Source organism: Equus przewalskii, chromosome 9 (assembly GCF_037783145.1).
Source record: "Equus przewalskii isolate Varuska chromosome 9, EquPr2, whole genome shotgun sequence".
Classification (NCBI taxonomy): domain Eukaryota; kingdom Metazoa; phylum Chordata; class Mammalia; order Perissodactyla; family Equidae; genus Equus; species Equus przewalskii.
The window spans coordinates 71,350,964-71,372,809 of record NC_091839.1 but is presented as its reverse complement, the minus strand read 5'-3'; the positions used below and the strand labels follow the sequence as shown (position 1 = coordinate 71,372,809).

The 21,846-nt window shown below is 35.7% G+C and overlaps 1 protein-coding gene and 1 long non-coding RNA gene across 8 annotated transcripts in view; one reads left to right on the top strand and one right to left on the bottom strand.

Annotated features, from left to right (window-relative positions):
- The window catches only part of LOC139073401 (uncharacterized), an 86,755-nt gene extending 74,371 nt beyond the window's left edge, over positions 1-12,384 (top strand). The window contains exons 2-3 of the long non-coding RNA XR_011522096.1: positions 9,020-9,114; positions 12,297-12,384. This is a non-coding gene — a long non-coding RNA (uncharacterized lncRNA). The remainder of the gene's footprint in view (positions 1-9,019; positions 9,115-12,296) is intronic.
- NKAIN2 (sodium/potassium transporting ATPase interacting 2) overlaps positions 1-21,846 on the bottom strand; it is a 928,721-nt gene that overhangs the window by 155,834 nt on the left and 751,041 nt on the right. For all 7 annotated transcript variants that reach the window (XR_011522093.1, XR_548477.2, XR_011522094.1 and 4 more), the window contains one exon: positions 11,976-12,176. Coding sequence is in view for 3 of the 7 variants with exons in the window: in XM_008542782.2 (XP_008541004.2) it covers positions 11,976-12,176 (201 nt within the window). In the remaining 4 variants the exon portion in view is untranslated. The remainder of the gene's footprint in view (positions 1-11,975; positions 12,177-21,846) is intronic.

Here is a 21,846-nt window from a genome sequence, read left to right as displayed (position 1 = left end):
TCCTAAATTTGTGAAATAAATACATTGGTGAAAATGAATGCATGAACATCTATTGAATCTCTGACATGGAACTTTTCTATACCTCATGGTATAATTTCACTTAAAATTGGTTTACATTGTAACATACATAGTATATTAGTTGAAATCAAATTAAACATGGCATGTGACTAATAGGATGGCGTGAAATTACAACAAAAATTATTTGTAAGATTGAGAAATTCAAAAAAGAGGGAGAATCTACCCATAATTCTGTGATGAAGAAATCAGTAAGTTATGGAAAAGGGGTAGGAAAAGTGAAGATAAGTGACTAGAAGACACCTATGGTGAGAGGTAAAAGGAACAAACTGTATTTATAAAGTTGCTGATAAGAAGCTGATGAAACTTAAAAGGTGGAGAGATTGAGAATCAATAAGGAGAGTAAAGCAATGCAGACACTTTGGAATAAAAGAAGAGATAAAGAAACCCAAAATATCCTTGGAGCCATGATACCCTCTAATTCAGATCTCAACTTTGGAGCCATATTTGCAATTAGCATTAACCAAGCTAATCATGGGACAAAAAGCTGCTTAATTAAGTACAATAAAATAAAATATCGTGAATTACTTAGGAGATTACAAGTGATAAACATATGTGTGTAAAAAGTTGTGATCTTGACTCTCAGAGTTACCGCTTTAAACGAATTTAACATTGCGTGAGAGGCAGACAGAGGTCAGAGAGGAACAAATGGCAGGAACAGAGCACAAAGGCAGCCAGGATGCCACAGGATGGGAATAGGCAAGAGAATGATCAGACTAGGAATCATATACTCAGTTGTGTTGAAGAATGTGTGGATTGCAAATAGAATTTAAAATGCTATTTACAGGATCAGTAAAGCAAAGGTACAGAAGGCATATTACAGATGGCTCTTTTTCTACTGTGTAAGCACTAGTTAGTTTAAGTGTGTTTGCCCATATTTTTATTCTTTTTCACTCAAGTATAACATGCTAAACAATAAATTATCCCTCATATTATAGCTGTCATTATACATCATCTTTACATCCTTCCTTTGAGAATGCCTTGCTGTTATCTGAAAACATTAACACCTTTTACTATTATGATTCTATCTATCACTGCATTTAGAAGTTCCTTTGAAGAGGAGATTGCCATCAAAGACTTATCTCTTAAAAAAATTTTATCATAGTAATTGATCATGACTGGAAAGACATTCTAAAAGACAATGATATATATTACAAAGGAAGATGGTAACCTTTTGTTCAAGCCCAACAGCTTGTCATATTTTTCAAAAAATACTCTATTTCAGTATATTTACATATATTTTATTCCTTTCTTTCTGAAATAACTTATGATTTAATATATTTTACTATTTCATTCTGAAATAATTTTATAATTATAAAATTCAATATAAGAAGTGAGTTTGCACATGGTTCATTGCATAATATTCTATGTAGACAATTTCAATTTAAATCTCATATTATTAAAGAAAACCCAATTACTGATGATTTATTGTAGCCTATAATCCTCACCACCATCTTAACTGTATTGATATTTTTATTCCATGATGTCTCCAAGCATTCTCATAGGTCAAATGATATTATGCTTCAGGGGCAAGCCAGAGCTTCAAATATTACATATAGAAGCAGATATTGCACACTGATGATAATGGTTGACATGGGATAAACTGGGCTCTGGGTAGACTAGTGTGTCGGTTCTCTAAATAGTATCATACTGGCCTTAAGAATCACCGTTCTTTCTGGGGAGTAAGTAAATTTAGTAGGATTTAGTTCATTTTTGCACATCACCAGGAGTTAGCCTGAAAAAATAATAGTATTCTCAATGAGCAGTGGAAGAAACTGAGCTAAGGAGAAAATAAATAATACCACCACCTTTATTGTTTTCAAGGCAGTTTCTTAAACATTATCTCATTTAGTTCATAATTACAAAATAGTTTATTATACAGCTGGGTGTAAGATTTAAGGATTGTTACTCCCAAACTGTGAATATTTTACCTTATATTTCTGAATTTGCATGTAGGGAATACCAGAGAATATTAAAGGCAAAAAACTCTTAGACTTAATTTGACTTTAGAGGCTGTTCAAGTTCTTGCACTCTGCTTGTTCATGGGCTCACAGAACTAGTCACCAATTTACAAGGACACCTTTCAGGATTAAAACAAAATAAATAAAGGGCATGAGAACTGATTCTTCAGGGTTTATTTTTGCCAAAGCTTGATTGACATCTGTGGGTAACACATGGGGGTGTTATGCTCTGAAGATATAGTGTTCAAATGACTTTGTTGTTGTCTAGAGGAATTGAGAATAGGTACAAAGTTAAACATGTACCCATTTCAGAAGTAGCAATAGGTCTTGATATTTCTTACTATTCGGGGATAAGTCCAGTTGGGGTTCTAAAATTAGTTTGTGGACCTTTTTTTTATATGTTTTACAGCACTCAATTGTGCCAAGAAGTGTCCTTTCACGATTCTATTTACCATCTTCATTCTCCAATTTCAGAAACTTTGTCGTTGGAAAAATCCCCTGTTCACAATTGTGATTTGGTTCTTACATTTTCGTGATTATTTGAGTAAACTATTCTGATTACAGAAGAACGAATCACATTTATTTTGCTTATTGGGTTATTACTTTTTGACAAGTAGGTCTGCATATCTGAGTACCCAGGAGAACTAGAGTTGGGGCGGCATGTATAGTATTCAAAGCCAAGCAGTAAAGCTATTCAACCATCGTGGGAGCCAAGAAAGAAGCCGAGTGCTTGTCATTCTGCCCATTTCCATCACAGGAGCAAGCAGTTTTGTCCTAAGAAGAAAACTGTTGTACAGTCTTGGACACTGGACTAGAAATCAGAAGACTCAGTTTTCAGTTCCAGCTCAGTAATCAGTTCAATTCACTCTGTAGTGTGGAGGTACAGTAGACACAATGTACGTACACGGATTCAGTATTCGATAACAGGCTAGTTCTGTGACAGGCTTGACCCTGCAGTACTGGAAGGGAAATGACTCTGAAGGCCCTGAATGACTCAAGAAACGAGTTGATAGAGCAACCGGAGGTGAGGGACCATTTTGGTATTATACATCTTCCTGGCCAAACACCATGTGTTCCTGAGGAATTCAGGACAATAGAGGGATCAGTAGTGAAAAGAAGGGGAAGGCACTAACATTTCAGGTGAAAATGTTGAAAATTACACCAACTTAGGCCCTACCTCAGGCTTAAGGACACAAAATTTCCAGAAATAGGTCACATGTATGGCAATTCTTTAAACAAGTGAGAAAGTAATTTCTTTTCTGAGCTGGCATTAAGAACCACTGCTTCAGAGTGGTGGCCTTGAAGCATTTCTACTCCCTATGTCCTGAAAGAATTTTTAAAAATTCACTTGAAAACAGTGAACATTTGAAATTGATGTTTGATATTTTTCATCATTAGTTTAAATGGCTGCAAAAGGGCTGTTTATTTGAGCACATTATAATTATTAATACATTTTAAAGAGATATATTAGTTACTCTTTTAAATATATCTGCTGAAATTTGAATACCACTGTGATTTGAAATTCACCTTCTTTCATTTAAAAACACATGCACATATTATTCTCTTATGATCATAAATTGTATGTAGTTGCTTTTCTTTTTGAACTTGTATTTCCATGTGACTGCTTCCACAGAAATTTCTCCTAATGTTTATTTACTTGAAAGCTTTACATTGATCATTCTATCATAATTTTCTGCAACAATTATATATGCAGATATGCAAATTTGTATATGTGCTAAATTAAGTAGGTATAAATTTAAATTTGATTTTTCTTTCCCATGTCATAAGGCATTGTGTTAAAAATGCATTCTTTCTTTTTGAAATTTTAAGTTTGTTTCAGCTTTATTTAGGTGTAACTGACAAAATTGTAAGATATTTGAAGTATATACTGTGGTGAGTTGATATACATACATTGTGAAAGGATTCCCATCATATAGTTCAATAACACATCTATCATCTCACATATTTGTCTTGGTCGTCATTGAGAACATAAAAACGCATTCTTATTTGAGTTATCGTCACAATTAAGATTTTACACACTTGATCAACACAACGTAGGCTACTACAAATGTTGATCAAAAGCACTTGGTACCAAAATAAAATTTTATTTGAAATGCATTTCTTATCAGTACTATAATGAAGCAGAGTTCAGCATGAATTCTATTCTAGGTTTTTAAAGAATTTCTTTAAATTTTTCAATTTAAGCATGGAAAAACCTTATCCTCTAAAAAAAAGGGAAGTATTAGAGACATTTTGTGATAATAACCTCACTCAACTCCTGCAACTTCTGAGTTGGGTGCCACAATTTACATAATTATCTATCATAAAAATTATTTCAAATAATCTACCAACTGACAAATCTATTAGGTTTTCCTTCAATTTTAATGAAAGCAAAGAATCGGAAATTGCCCAGTTTGCAAAAACAATTTCTGGAAAATATGCCCAAAACACTATCAAGACATAATAAACAACCATTAATTATGCTCCTAACTCTTTCTCTTAAAGGCACCTAAGTTAATCTGATATATATAAAAAAAAGCATGGGAAATACAGAAATATTATTTAATTTCAATCTATTTGTTGACATAATATTTTTTGTCAATTTTTAAAAAATCATGTGCTTTGAGAATATTTTTTCATTAAACTGTGGAGCTGCAGATCTGGCTAATTTAGTTTATAAAAAGTGCCAAAACCAATAACTTATAAATTAAACGGCTAAATAATTTTTCATTGTGAAATAAATCAAACATTTTTTTCTTAAAAAATCTGTCAGTTTTTTCAATTCAAATAAATGTGACAAAGAATATTCAGCTGGCAACTACGTCACTTCTGAAGGCAGCAGTAGAGGGTCATCAGCTCATACCACTGCCCCACTCATCCCTTTAAAACAATGCAAGTTCACAACTTAGATTTACTGTTTACCACTTTAAGAGCAATGTCCTAGGCTACTTGAAAATCAGGACTCAAATCTTTGACAATCAAATCTTTGTGAATGTGTTTCCAGATTAAAGGAGGAGTCAAAATGCAGCATGAGTAATAAGGCCATTCACTGTCATCCATGCACCACACACCTCAGCAACATCCAAAGAAATCCTCATGTCATCTCACTCCCAACACAACCCCAAAACAACTGGGATAAAGGCATTCACAGTTTTGAAAATTTCTTCACCATTGGTGTTCCTAGGCAAGTCTTAGTAAGACAAGTGGCAAATATATATCGTTAACTGGGAATAAGTGGAAACTTCTGTGACCCCATCCATGTGAAGGCATATATTTTATCTTCAAAAAATTTTTACCATGGGGCTGGCCCCGTGGCTGAGTGGTTAAGTTTGTGCGCTCTGCTTCAGTGGCCCAGGGTTTTGCTGGTTCAGATCCTGGGCACGGACATGACGCCACTCATGAGGCCATGCTGAGATGGCATCTCATATAGCACAACCAGAAGGTCCTACAACTAGAACATACAGCCACGTACTGAGGGGCTTTGGGAAGAAGAAGAAGAGGAAAGAAAAAGAAGATTGGCAACAGATCTTAGCTCAGGTGCCAATCTTAAAAGAAATATATATTTTTACCATAATCTGTTGAACGATAATTTCCATGCACTCTAAAAAGTACAAAGTTTTCTCCCAAAGAATACATAGGAAAACTAACAGAAATAATTAACAACCACAGTAAAGTTGCAGGGTACAAAATCAACTTACAAAAATCAGTTGCTTTTCTATACCCCAATAATGAACTTACAGAAAGAGAACTCAAGAATACAATTCCATTTGCAATTACAACTAAAAGAATAAAGGACCTAGGAATTAATTTAACCAAGGAGGTGAAGGACTTATACAATGAAAACTATAAGACATTACTGAAAGAAATTGATAATGACATAAAGAGATGGAAAGAGATTCCTTGCTCATGGATTGGAAGCATAAACATAGTTAAAATGTCCATACTATCCAAAGCAATCTACAGATTCAATGCAATCCCAATCAGAATCCCAATGACATTCTTCATGGAAATAGAGCAAAGAATCCTAAAATTCATATCAGGCAACCAAAGACCCCGAATTGCTAAGGCAATCCTGAGAAAAAAGAACAAAGCTGGAGGTATCACAATCCCTGACTTCAAAATGTACTACAAAGCCATAGTGATCAAAACGGCATGGTACTGGTATAAAAACAGGCATGCAGCTCAATGGAACAGAACTGAAAGCCCAGAAATAAAACTGAATATCTACGGACAGCTAATCTTCAACAAAGGTGCCAAGAACATACAATGGAGAAAAGATAGTCTCTTCAATAAATGGTGTTGGGAAAACTGGACAGCCACATGCAAAAGAATGAAAGTAGACCATTATCTCCTGCCATACACAAAAATAATCTCAAAATGGATCAAAGACTTGAAGATAAGTCCTGAAAATATAAAACTCCTGGAAGATAATATAGGTAGTACACTCTTTGACATTGAACTAAACTGGATCTTTTTGAATACCATGTCTTCTCAGACAAGGGAAACAAATGAAAAAATAAACAAGTGGGGGTTCATCAGACTAAAGAGCTTCTGCAAGGCAAAAGAAACTAGACTGAAAACAAAGAGACAACCCCCTAAGTGGGAGAAAATATTTGCAAATCATATATCTGACAAGGGGTTAATCTCCATAATATATAAGGAACTGACACAACTGAACAACAAAAAAACAAACAACCTAATCAAAAAATGGGTAGAGGATATGAACAGACATTTTTCCAAAGAAGAGATACAGATGGCCAATAAACACATGAAAAAATGTTCAACATCACTAATCATCATGGAAATGCAAATCAAAACTACACTAACATACCACCTTATGCCTATTAAAATGGCTATAATCACTAAGATTAAAAATAACAAATGTTGGAGAGGGTGTGGAGAAAAGGGAACCCTCATGCACTGCTGGTGGGAATGCAAACTGGTGCAGCCACTGTGGAAAACAGTATGGAGATTCCTCCAAAAACTAAAAATGGAACTACCATACGACCCAGCTATCCCACTACTGGATATCCATTGACTGATGATTGGATAAAGAAGATGTGGTATATATATAGAATGGAATACTACTCAGCCATAAAAAGACAAATTCATCCCCTTTGCAATAACATAGAAGGAACTGGAGGGAATTTTGCTTAGCGAAATAAGCCAGACTGAGAAAGACAAACACCAGATGATTTTACTCATATGTGGAATATAAACAAACACATGAACAAAGAAAACAGTTCAGTGGTTACCAGGGGAAAGGAGGTAGGAGGTGGGCACAGAGGGTGAATGGGAGCACTTAGGTGGTGACAGACAAGAAATAATGTACAACTGAAATCTCACATCAATGTAAACTATTACGAACTCAATAAAAAGAAAAAGAAAAAACAGTACAAAGTTTTATGAATAGGGAATAGACACAATTGAAGGGTGAACTTGACCATGAACCTATTTCTAGCTACTAACAGTGTACCAGGTATTAGAACCTTTTCTAAAGTCTTCTACGACTTTCCTGCTAATCTGTATATGGTTTCTAAGCCAATTTTAACAGCTGCGGGAAATAGTAAGCTTATTTACGTTTTTACCAATATCCTCTGCTGGTCTCCTAAAAATATTAACAGGCAATCTGCTATGAACTTAAAAGTGTGTTGGAAGCAAAAGAAATAAAGAATAACAAAACCCAGCAATTTGGGTTGGAGAGCCTTATATTAAATTTAGAGATATTGGTCCTCTGGAGGTAGCTAGAGATAAGAGGGATTAAGTATTGCTTTTGGTCTTTTCCAATGAATTATTTGGAATTTTAACATATTTTCTAAAATATAAAGTTACTTCAGCCATTGTAATAAATGTCTGCCCTTAAAGCTTCATTTATTTACATTCCTTTGTGAAACAGCCTCCCTTTCCATTGTGTTGGTTACAGGAAGTGACGTATAATGTGTGCATAACAAATACAAGGCACACACACCTCCATTCCCCTCACTCATGGCCGACACAGCTATTCAATCTTGACCTTCTTTGCCACTGAAGAACTCCGAATTTTTGGGTTTCAGGAATCTGTTACTCATGAGCTGGTGCTGGCATGCAGGTTGAAGCCTATTTCCTATTCTTGGTACCAGAGAAAGACTTAGGGCATCAGGTCCATCCTCCCTATTTACTCGCTAAGAAATCATGGGAAAGGTTTTTAACCTGTTCTGCTGTCCTCCCTGGACTGTTAAACAAGTCAAAGATTTAATTCCTGTGAACACATTTAGTAAGTGTGGATTTTTTAAATTTTTGGTTTTATTAAAACTCTGCACACCTGTATTCCTTTTGAATGTGATATCTGATACTAACTAAAAGAAAAAGCTGCTGGAGAAGGAAAAAGCTGGAAATCTCACACCTGGCTCATCATTATGGGGTTCTGGCAGTCCTTTCTACTTGGTTGGAGGCTGTGTGATTAATCACCCCTCTTCCCAATTATACGGATATTATGCTCGTCTTCCTTTGGCTGTAGATGGAAGATATCTTATGTATGTGCCATGCAAATGTGGGCTTTGTGAATGCTAATTTCAAAATCAGCTAGGAGGTGATTGACACAAAACTGAACAATAGGGTGACAGGCGTGCCAGGGGTCAGGAATCTGTGAAAGAAACGCTGAGTGAAGGTGGAGAAAAAGAGCTAGAGAGATTTGGAGTTAATCAAGAGCAGCAGCTGGGAGAGCAGCAGTTTATGAAAGCAGATCTAAGACAGATATCCTGGAAGAGACGGCAGCTTCAAAGAATGGTAAAAACAATGAGAAGAGCGAGAGTTTAGCTGACTTGACAAAAAGCAGGATAGAACTAAGAAGCCAACATTATGCCTTAAACTGCACAAACTATATTCTCTGTCTATTACCTCCCTGAAATGTGCCTGTTTGCACCTGGTCTGTATCCTGAGGAACCTCGCCCCATTTTTGACTGTGACATCCTCAAGGTCAGGGATCCTGTCATTTGTTTCTCTAGGTGCCAGCAGGAGACCAGCACTCAGGAAGTATTCACTGGACTGGACTGAACTGAACATTGGATTGTCAGGGGGATAATTTGGGCAACATGAAAAGGTGAGGAGCAGAGATTCAAGACACTATTTCATCTCAATAATGACAGCAGAAGTGGTCGGAATGACTATGGGAAAATGTAGTTGGAAATTTTCCAACAACTAGGTGGAGCAAATTGTTCAAGATAAGCCCCATTTTGGTATGTATTCTGAAACTCTAGTTAAGATTTGCTATGTTTTCTGCACAGCAGATGCCTTCAGCCCAAGGCTGGCTAGACAATACCAGCCCAAAGACAGACAGGGGGTTGAAACTTCTCCAAATAACTGGCTGGGGTACGATGTTGCTAACTTACTCTCAGGTGATCCAACCTTGACATTGCAAAAGAAGAATGACCCTGAAAGGAAGAACAGGTGGCAAGGGGAGAGGTAAAGATGCCACATCCTGGGATGGTTTGCTCAAACCATTTCTCCACTCAGTTGGGGGCAATGTAGACAGAAGTGAGAGCCAGTAGATTGAAATATTGGTCACATCTGCTCTTAGGGACACTCCATCCATCTTCTTTGCACTCTAGCCTATTTGCTTTTATAGATGGTTTTTACTTATGTAAAAATATTTTTTATTTGGGTGGTGTGACAGCCTCAACATATGCTTCTGTGTCCAAATGTATTTTTTAGCAAATTACCTATGCGACAAAATTTTATGTGGGGTTTAATAAATCTGTGAATATAGTTTATACATACACACATCAATTCAAATATCTCTCTGAAATAGTCACACATAACCATCCATGCACATAAACTATATCTTTATATCATCTTTGACATATAAGTGGAAGTTTTCCAAAAAGTGTGGGTGCAATAAAAAAGGGAGTTCCAACAAAGGAATATTTTCTCTAAAACCCCTGTCTAACACATATATGAAGACATATTATCTGCCCCAAATCCCAGAAATATTTTACTTTTCCTATGTGAGAATGAATCCTTCATTTAAATGGATTTTAAATACTGAAATGGCTACTTCCATCCCATCAAATCTAACCTATCTTTATTTCAAGATAATCAAAATGAACACTTTTACAGTTTAAAAGTATATAGAAAAAATTATTTATTAAGTGTCTCAGGTGAGTTGAGTAGTCTTGAGAACACAGGATCTCAGCAACACCTTTCTCACTCTGTGAACCTTCTAGAGCACGGGGCCTGGGTCAGCACCATGGACAGGTCCTCCCTATCCCATGGGAAGAGTAGATCCCCTCTCAGTTGACCCTGGGCAGAGCAGACAAGGCACGAAGGCCAGAATGAAGGCTGAGCTAGTGGTGACCATCAAAGGACAGCCATGCAGCTTGCACGTATTCAAGAGAGATCATTCGGTGCTTTAGGCAAAAACGTAATTCAAATATTGTGGAAATAATTTATGCTGATCTCTAAGCATTTACAGTTCCCCATCTTCCTGCCATTTTGTGATTGGGTGGGGCTGTGTGACTAGTTCTGGACAATGAACTGTGAGCAATGAGCTATTCCTCCCAAGGAGGAGCACTTTTGGGCCAATGGAGACACTCCACATCTATCTTTGCTCTCTGGTATGGCAACCGATGATAATTGAGATGGTTGCTGCTCCACTGGCCTTGTTTCCTTAGTGGCAGTGGTGACACTGATTGGTAGAATTTTCTGCTAGTCCACAAGAAGAAACCTTTGTGGTTTTTAGTTACAGGGATTTGGGAAGTATTTACCAGAATCTCATACTTAGCCTATTGTAATTTATTTAAATATGTGTGTGTCTAGGTGTATATATATTCCTCACTTAAAAAAATCTAATAACTATATATTAGTTATCTAATCTAATAAACACATACTTGCATAGCTTTTTTTTAATTCCAGAAGAATTTTATGTGAACTAATTGGAACCATTCTACCTATAACCTGTTATGTTTTGTTGTTTAAGAACTGTGAGTTAGTATCATTCCCAAAGTAATTAAATGAAGAAAGAAGTAAAAAGCAGATTTTACTTGCATTATTTGTTCTTAACAATTTTAAGACTATGCACATCAATTGCAGATCTACATACCTTCTAAGAAAAATATAGGTAGATCTGTACATATAGTATCTGCAATAAATAAATGGAGACATATACAATAAAGTTGCCTTCACTTTATAAATTCCACAAAATTATGCACTTAACCTTAGTAAAAGTTCTTCTTGAGAAAAAGGTGTGTTATTTATCTCTCTGTCATAGTGATACAATGTAAAATATTATGTTTTATGTAACATAGGCATATATTATACAAATATGCTTTACAAATACACAAATACAAAGGAGTTATTTATAACTCCTACTGACTCCTGGTAGAGGGAGAAATCTTTATCAGCATAATACCTTGCAAAATAAGGCCATGATAGTCTAGAAGTAGAATTGTTAGAAAAGCTGAATTGTTTTGAAAAAGTGAGAGACAATAGAAGGTGACGGATGGTACCTTAGGGAAATTTAGGAAGAGGTAGATAGGGCAAATGGAGACGAGAATTCCCCGGGACCAGCAGCACAGCCAGAAAGAAGCATTGGGGGAGAAAATATCTACTGAAATCTTATAAATTGGGGACTGTAGCATGTTAGTTGTGAAATCTCTCTGATCTTCCTTCCAGAATCTTTGGAAAACTCTACCAAAAACCAAATAATCAAACCTTGAGTGGTTGGATTTCTTACTTAAAATGCTGAAGATGCCAGTCTATTTACTGATTGCTGACAAAATTCAGCACACTCAGTCCAGGGCCTGGCCTGGTGTAGCCTGACAAATCCCTACTAAAAGTGGCATTAATTAGGAAAAAGCAAATAGCCATACTTTACCCGCAGATTCCATTTGTGTGCACTGAGTTTGCACAGAAATAAAGCAATTCCGGAAGCACTAGAAGGAGTGGTTGGCTGTCAACACTTACTGCGAGGACAATCTGCAGGGAACTATGAGCCACTTCTATGTACTGGTACTCCAGAAAACACCCTGAGACCGTGATGTAGCGATGGTCTTCTGGGGCCCAGTCTGGGGCGGGTGTCACTGATGTCACCGTACATCCTGGTCCATTCTCCATCCACCAAGATCGGTGCATTGAAATATTAAAAGTCAGGATAAGGTCTGTTTCCTGCAAGAAGGCAATTTATAAGGATGAGAATTACTTTATAAATGTTCGTTACTTTATTTGGACTGACTTGCTTTCATTGGAAATGTGGTTATTTTTCCCTTCCTTTACTGTATTTTACAGGCAGAAATGAAGCATCTGAAGAAGAGCTATCAGTTCCACCTGAAAATTATATCTATGGACTCCAGCTAGGAAGGTTTTTCTGCCTACAATAAAATAAATAAAACGTTTTATTCATAAAATTATAAATGATTTACATTAATTGTAACAGTGAAGATTCCTTGCCTTTTAGGACTTGTAAATACTACAAAGGGAGTGATTTACACTATTTTATCAAGTGAAGTTCATCTTATTTTAAATCTGCTATTTTCCTCTGCCTCAGAATATTTACTTTTTGCATATTTTAAATATTATAGTTATACTTCAGTTTAGCAAGATTTAACATAATGTTGTGGCTAATGCTAAAATTTGGAAGACCATAATTTATAAAACACAGTATTACTTGTCCCCAGCCCCTTCCTATTATTTGAGCAAATCAGGGTCTTTTCAACTTGCCAGCTCCTACTGTGAAAGTAGTCATAATATTGCCTAGAAATATCGTTAGCAACATCTTGCCAGGTGGAGATAGTAAATCAATAAATCTTTAGATTAGGATCAGCATGGCGTGTGGTCTGCACGATAAATGAAATAAAAGGTAGAGTGTTGGCACTTAGAGAGCTTGCAATCATATCCACAAATGTGGAGCTATCAATAGCACAGGGACTAATGTTGTTTTCAGGAAGAGAATGGCTAGAAGGAATGTATGAAGCACATTCTATTACTCAGCAAGTCATGAGGGAAGATGAATTCTAATAGGGAGGGTCAGGGGTGGAAAATGGAATTATTTTAGCCTCAGTGATAGAGCTGCAACATAATAGATGCCAACTACTCTCACTCCAAAATGAGGTGCTAGGCTGACAAGGAAGATCCTGCATAGAAAATATCTTACGGCAAGTTTTGTGACCTCGAACTGCTCCCTCACACTGGACATATGAAAGAGTTGAGCTGAAGTGGCCAGGGAATTTGGAGACTGGAAGGAGGATTCCTTGGGAGAGAGCTGCGTGATGAGTCTTATCATCTCCTTAGGGAGGTGGTGGTGGATGGGGTAATTTCTCTTCTCCTCAAGCCTATTGAGAAAGGCTTCAAGTATCCCTTGGAACCTGGGAGAGACAGTGGACTAGTATCTGACTCAGGCCTGATGCATCTCAAAATAAAGCCTGTGGCAGGAGTTACTTGCTCGGTGGCCAAATAAAAAGTAGGCTATGTCTGGCAGGAAACTGCATTGCTATGATCCTTGGGAGCAGATGTGGGCCATCATGAGAGAGAGCTAATATGGGCTTTTTCTCAATGCTTTCAAGAAGACTAGAGGATGATGTGATAATGGGCAAATCTGTACTGCACACATCCCCAGGGTCTAAGGAAGGAAGTGTAATAGAGTAAGAAGGGAGGATGTACCAACCTACCGGTGAGATATTTAAAGTAATTCAGGGTCTCTGAAAAACTCAGAAAAAAGTCTTGAGAAAGAATCAATTTCTCCACCCATCATTCTGGTAGTACCCATTCAGGTAAGAACTTTCCTGTCCCTTATCTCCTCTCCATTACTCCAAGTAGGGAGGAAGCTTAAATCTCAGATAATAATTGCGAGATAGGGAGGGAGTAGGTTAGTAAAGACAGAAGAAGTCAAACACCGAGCATACGACTCTTTCTTCTAGGAAAGGAGAAGTTTAATTTTGAGTGAATTTTGGACTTTTTAAAATTATAATGCCAACAGCCACATTAATTTCTAAACAGAGACTATTTGGGGGACTACAGTGACTTTGGATGACTTCATCTGAGAGTAATCACAAAAAGAGGAGCCCTGCCATGTATTTTATCCAGTGGCAGCAGAAGAAGCAGGCCCATAGGTAGGCTTGCAGGGGCAATCGTGAGAAAGGAATAGTGTTTGTTTCTTTCTCAGAATCTTGATCATTTAATGTGTTGGTTACTAAAGCAAACTGGATAAGTCACAGGGTCTAAGAGAAAGAAGAAGACGGTTCTAAATGACGACCAACAAGAGACTAAGTTGTGAAGACAGCCAGGCTTGGACAGTCCAGCAAGAACACAGTCTGGTTCCTAATGACTAGTGATATTTAACATACATTGCTCAAGGTCTCAGCAAACCTCCCTCTCTCATAGGATGCCCAAGACAAGCCTCATATGTAAATTCCCTTACTTATTAAACTTGCCACCTACCAATCTGAAGAGGTCTGCCTCTCTCTTCAGTCATTCCTTGCCCACCATGTATGGAGGCCAGGTTTCGAAGTAACAGCTTGTAGAGTCATCACTCGGAACTCTGACTTCATCTCACATGGCATTCTTCTTGTGTACGTTTCTGTGTCCTAATTTCCTCTTTTTATAAGGAAGCCAGTCAGACTGAACTAGAGCCTCCTCTAATGATCTCATCTTAAATAATTACATCTGAAATGACACTATTTCCAAATCAAGGTCACATTCTGAGGTACTGGGGATTAGGGCTTCAATGAGGCAGACGCAATTCAACCTATAACATGGACCTCTAATTTCTAAAGATCATTTGGGCTTTAATGTTTGGATGACAAATACTATATTTTATTACTTCATATATTTATTTATTTGCTCTCTTTATTGTTTATTTTTTTATCTAGAATACTAATTATACATAGTTTAAAAAACTCTAATTACCATAAAGCATTCCTTTTCCATGGTTTTGTCCATCTCCTGGCACTCTGTTGATAAGGCAAACAGTTTCACATTTTAAAACTGTTTCTTTAAGTATTTATTTTCATTTTATAAATATTATGCTCATTTGACATTATTCATTTATCATTTAAATGTTATTTACTGATTTCTACTACGGAAGGTGTAAGTAGTATTCTTATATCGCATACTTCTCTTTCTCTCCCCCATTGTGCTGTACAACTTTCTCAAAAATTTGGTTCTATCAATGTAATATTTATGACTATATAAGTATTTTTATGGCTGAGCCAAGAAGTGAGTTATGACAGCAATTCCTTTTTCGCATAACTTTTTGTTTTCCCTAGAGTTAATAATTCCTTCATATTTTTAAAAAGTAAACTTTTTTAGAGCTGTTTTATGGTCACAGCAAAACTGAGCAGAAGGCACAGAGATTTCTCATATACCCTCTCCCTGCCATGTATGCACAGACTCCCCATCCATATCCAGCCTAAGAATGGTACATTTGTCAATTAATGAACTGTCATCGACACATCATTATCACTCAAAGTCCATAGTTAACATTAGGGTTCACTCTTGGTGATGTGCATTCCATAGGTTCTTGACAAATGTATAATGACGTGTATCCACCATTGCAATGTCATTCAGAACAGTTTCACTGACCTAAAAATCCTCTGTTTTCACTGTTCATCACTCCCTGTCCCCTAAACTCTGGCAATCACTAATCTCTTTACTGTATCCATAGCCTTTTCCAGAATGAAATATAATTTGCCTTTTCAGATTGACTTTCTTCACGTAGTAACATGCATGTAATATTCCTCCATGTCTTTTCATGGCTTGATGGCTCATTTCTTTTTAGCACTGAATAATATTCCATTGTCTGGATATACCACAATTTATCCATTCATCTACTGAAAGACATCTGGATTGCTTCCAAGTTTGGACAATTATGAATAAACCTGCTATGAACATTGTGTGCAGGTTTTTGTGTGGACATATATTTCCAGCTGGATTGCATAGTAAGAGTATGTTGAGTTTTGTAAGAAATCTCCAAACTCTCTTCCAAAGTGTCTGTATCATCTTCCATTCCCACTAACAGTGAATGAGAGTTCCTGTTGCTCCACATCCTTGCCAGCATTTGGTGTTGTCCATGTTCTAAATTTTGACCACTCTATTAGGTGTGCAGTGGTATATCATTGTTATGGAGGAGAGGTAAGAGGGGACATCCTTGCCTTGTTCTTGATTTTATCAGGAAAGCTTCTAATTTATCATCACTAAGTATTATGTTAGGTATAGAATTTTTGTAAGTATTCTTTATCCAGTTGAGGAAGTTCCCCTTCATTCCTAGAGTTTTTATCATGAATGGGTGTTAGATTTTGTCAAATACTTTCTCTGCATCTATTGATATGGTCATGTGATTTTTCTTGTTTAATTTGTTGAGGTGATGGATTACATTAATGAATTTTTGAATATTGAACCAGTCCTATATACTTGAGATAAGTCTCACTTGGTTGTGGTGTATAATTCTCTTTGTACATTATTGGATTCATTTTGATAATTTTTTTTGAGAATTTTGATATCTATATTCATAAAGAGTTTTGGTCTGTAGTTTTGTTTTCCTGTAATGTCTTTGTCTGGCTTTGGTATTAGATTAATGCCTGCCTCACAGAATGAGTTAGGAAGTTTTCCACTTGCTTTTATCTTATGGAAGAGACAGCATAGAATTGGTATATTTTCTTTCTTAAGTGTTTGGTAGAATTCACCAGTGAACCCATCTGGGCCTGGTGTTTTCTATTTTGGAAAGTTATTAATGATTGATTTAATTGCTTTAATAGATGTAGTTCTATTCAAACTGTCTATTTCTTCTTGTATGAGTTTTGGCACATTGTGTCTTTAAATAATTTGTCTATTTCATCTAGATTATGAAATTTGTGGGCATAGAGCTATTAATAGTATTTCTTTATTGTCCTTTCAATGTCCTGGCTTCCAGAATGACGCCCCCTCTTTCATTTCTGATGTTAGTAATTTGTGTCTTCTCTAATTTTTTCTTAGTGAGCCTAGCTAGGGGCTCATCAATTTTATTGATCTTTTCAAAGAACTACATTTTGGTTTCATTGATTTTCCCTATTTATTTCCTGTTTTCAATTTCATTTATTTATGCTCTAATTTTTATTGTTTCTTTTCTTCTGCTTTATTTGGATTTAATTTTCTCTTCTTTTTCTAGTATATTAAGATGGAAGTTCCGATTATTGATTTTAGATCTTTCTTCTTTTCTAATATGTCCATTCAACTCCATACATTTCCCTCTAAGCTCTGCTTTCACTGCATCCCACAAAATTTGGTACATTGTATTTTCATTTTTGCTTAGTTTAAATAATTTTTATAAGTTTTACTCTCTTGAGATTTCTTCTTTGACCCATGTGTTATTTTGAAATGTATTACTTAATCTCCAAGAATTTTGGGATTTTTCCAGCTCTCTTTCTGTTATTGATTTCTTCACATTTTTGTGGATATTTTTTACCATGTGTCTGTAGCATATCTATCACTAATTCTTTTTAAACTGATCAATAGAATTGTAAAGACTCATTCAATATTAATTTCTACATGGTTTAGCACTTTAGAATCAATCAATTCCTTTTTTATTTGTTTGTTCTTTTCCTGGGGACCACTGACCTAGAATCCTACAAGCTTCTGTTCCCATCAAGCTCTATGTGCTTGATGGATGGAATTGGACATGGGACTTCACTAACATCATTAGTTTTCTCTTATGCTGGATCCTCAGTTTCCTGCTTGACTAAGATGAGCTTAATGTTCCCTTTGGTTTGACTAAACAGGTTTCTTCTTTAGTATAGAACTCTGACCTCACTTTCCTTCGAGCATTTACTTTAGAAAACTCGTAATTGTAAATTCTTTCTCTTCTCTTTCGAGACGTAAATTTTCTAAAACTCAAGAATGTTTTTCTTAAGGCCCTGGGAGCTATTCCTTTGAAATGTAATTGTCAAGAAAGATAGCATCCATCTCTCAGTTTCTGTGGTTGGGTAAGAACCTAAGATTGATAAGCAACAATTAACAAACATGGATGGTCTAATCACATTGACTAACTTCCCCTCTAATGTCCTCTAGTATTTTTCCATTAGCTCACCCCAGTGCTCAAAAATCCTCCCAACTTTTGTTTCACTGGAGTTGAGTTCAATTTCTCTCCCCTATTGCAATGGTCTCAAATAAATTCTTCCTTGCCGGTACAACTTGGAGTTGAGCTCAGTTCTATACTGAAGTCTCTCTTCCCTACTGCAACAGTTAAAATAAAATCTGTCTTGCCATTTTTAACAAAAGTCCAATGCAATTTTTTCTTAACAGCTCTCATGTCTTTCTCTTACTTAGTTTGCTCTCTTGTTTTCCAGAGTACATAATTCACTAGTTTCTTAAGAAGAGGTGAATGATTTTAAGTTTGACATGTTTTCATCCTACTTTTATATTAAATGACTGATATTTGGGCTGGATTTATGCTTCTTGGTTGGAGATCATTTTCTTTTAGAACTGGGTGGACATTTTTCCATTATCTTCTAGTTTGCATTATTACAATTAAGAAATCTGATGTAATTTTGTTTCCTGCAATTTTTTATGTAACATGTTTTCTTTCTTTTGGTCTCTTGCATCTTTTTGTTTTAAATAGTGAAATATTTCAAAAACAGTGAAAAGTGTAGAGGATATTATGAAAACGTCATCACACCTACCACTCAGCTTCATTAAATCTTATATTTGAAGTCACTTTTTAAATAAAATTTTATACATATAAATGATGTCTCCTCCTATAAAATATTTCTCTCTCTCCCTCTCCACAGATAAAGACTATCATGATTTTGGTATTAACATTCTCATGAAAGTGTTTTGTAGTTTTACTAAATATTTACATATTCATTAATAATATAAAATGCTGTTTTTGTTGGTTTTAAAATTTATATATACTCCATAAATTTTTTTGGTTTCATATTATATTTTTTGAGGTATATCTATGTAGAAAATCTTTTCAGCTTCAGGTTCTGAAATTCTGTAAGACAGTTCCTTGATGCGTTTTTTTTTTCATTTGGTTTGTAGTGTTTCTGGCGGGCTTTTCAATGCAAGAGTCCTTTCCCTCCAATCTTGGAAATATCCTCTCTTATGTCTTTAATTTTTTTTTCCTCTATACTTTTTCTGTTACTACAGGAACTCCTATTAGTCAGACATTGGACTTCCAGGATCGACCTCTTATGTTCTTATCTTTTCTATTATTCATATCTTACATTTCTTTTTATTCTCTTGGCGATTATCTTTACCAAGTCTTGCCAATCTTATATTGAACCATATCCTTTATTTTTAATATTTTGAACATATAAATGTTAATTATTCTTTTCCAATTGTTGTTTTTGTATAGTTAATATTTTTGAATTGTTTCTGGACTATACCTTTTTTTAGTTCTCTGAATTATTATTGTTTTTAAATTGTGTTTCCTACTTTGTTTTTGCTTTACTCAAGTTACACATTTTCAATAAACAAATAAGTATATAAATGAGTAAATAATATTTAAAATAATTATCAAGGGTCTACTATGTACCATAGGCAACATTCCTGACCTTATGAGTGTTCATTTTGGGATGTGGGAAATGAGTAATAAATATGTAAACATATCAAAATATCTGTGAAGTGATTAGTATACAGAGAAAAATAAATTCAAGTAAGGAAATGGAATGACCTAGAATTGTGTAGTGGGGGAATGTAACAAAATTTTAGATAAAATGGTAAGAAAATATACCTCATTATTTTGTACTTGAACAAATTCCTGAATGAAGTATAAGAGTAAATAGAGCAAAGATTGGGAAGAAATTTTCAGCAGCCAGTGGGAATGTCATGAATATTTTCTATTATGTTTATTTTTGTGTTTGACTTTTCTGTTGGAGCCTTTCTTTAAAAGTCTGGTGATCCCTGGTTGTCTTTTCATATCAAAGAGGAAAAATTAAAACTTGATTGGCAGTTTGTTATGTGTTAGTGGACTGGTCAACTGATATTCTTCACATATGATGACTGAGCAGTGCCTTCCAAATGTTAGATCTGTAAGCAAATGTGGGACTTTGTTCTGTGTCTTCCAGTTTATTTATGGGGTAGACACCAGACCCCCTCATCCTTGGGCTGAACTCGCAAGGAGCTGGTGCTTTTGCTACATAGTAAGCAGATTTTTTTTTCCAGTATGCAGTCTCCAAATTAATCTTCATGAGTTCAGAAACTTAGCTCATGCCTACCTGTGCCTCAAGAGTCTTGTCTGTCCAGAGGAGAAGCCTGGCTGTGTAGACCAAGAGAAGAGCCTGCGGCAGTCTGACTGCTCCTCGGAGATTGTTCCATTCATTCTTGTTTTCCGTACTCTACCTCACACCCTTCTTCCACTTCTAAATTCTGATTTTTGGAGGGTTTTATGGGTCAAATCTGCACATTGGAACCCTCCTCTGCATGTTCGTACATTTTAGGTTTTTCCACTTTGCTGTCATTAACCAATCCTCCATCTACTTTCTTTCTTCCCAAAATTGTTGACACTTCTTGTCCAATTTGTCCCTCTCTCATTCTCTTTGTCCTGTGGGTTTATCATTTTTTATTCTTAGTATCACTTGGTGGGGTTTCAGGATGAACTGTAAGCACCTATCCTCACCCAGCAATCATTAACTGCAAGATTCCTGGCATTATCTTCTATTTTCATTCATTCATTCTTGTAGACATTTAAACAAAAAGTCTCTTCATGTACGTGCATATGGCATCATTTTAATCATAAAATATAAATTCTTGGTTGTAAAACTGACAGTAGAAAGGTCTGCTTCGAGTCCTCTTTTAAATACAACAGGAATTCCTGAGTGTGATCTGCTCCATGCAGAATCAATAGGTTATGTAACTCCCATATATTGTGTAATTTTGAGCTAAAAATTATAAGGACTTTTGAGACAAAGAACAAGTCTTGATACAAAATAAGGCAGAAAACCACGAACCAAATCTTGTATGTTATGGATGAATTCATATTGAAAGAAATTACCAAATGGGTTCAAAACTGTAAGATTCAAAAACTTGTAAATCTAAAATAAATTTACTTAATTATATGTTCAGATCAGTATAGTGACAAAAAAAAAATCTTTGTATCAATATAGTCATTCACCTCTCTTAGTAAGTCTTCAAAAAGTTCAGATAAAAGGACCCCATCATTCGTCATGTCGTTTTTCAAAATAACAGGGTCTGATGTGTTACATGAAAGCTGTTATTAGCACTAAAAAGTTGTTTCTGACAGGGCTGTGTGTATTCAGGTCAACAGAAGAAGCCTAATTGTTCAACAAATAATGTGTTTAATAAAAAAAAAGTTGACAAGTAAATGAGAAAATAACACTAGTAACATCTCAGAATTTCAATAAAAATCTAAAATTTACTTTCCCAGTTTTATGGCATTTGAATTAAAGCACACATGCATTTATTTGTTGTGCTAGTAAGCAGTGGAGGCTGTATTGCAGAGATGAGAATGTAGAGGGTGAGAGAGAGAAGTTTTGAGTTGCAATTCAAAAACCTGAAATATTTTCTTAGATTTCTAGACTTTTCTATTACTTAATTCTTCTTTTGGAATAATAATATTGAAAATAGGTACTTCTCATTTCTGGACTGCTTGTGTGGGGACCTGGAATTGGCCACCCCAAGATATGTCTCTTTGGAATCAGTATTATTTGAGGCTGAGTGCTTGTGATAAACTGGGACAGGGAAGGAGGCTCTGAGGAATGGAACTTGCCCTTTGTTAGGACACATTTACATTTGTAAGGTAAATCTCTATCTGTAAAAGGTGCCTCCCTCTCTGTACCAGGAAGAAGAAAGGAGATGACCTTCTCTCTAGAAACTCTTAATCAATACCAAAGGCAAGGACTTAAAT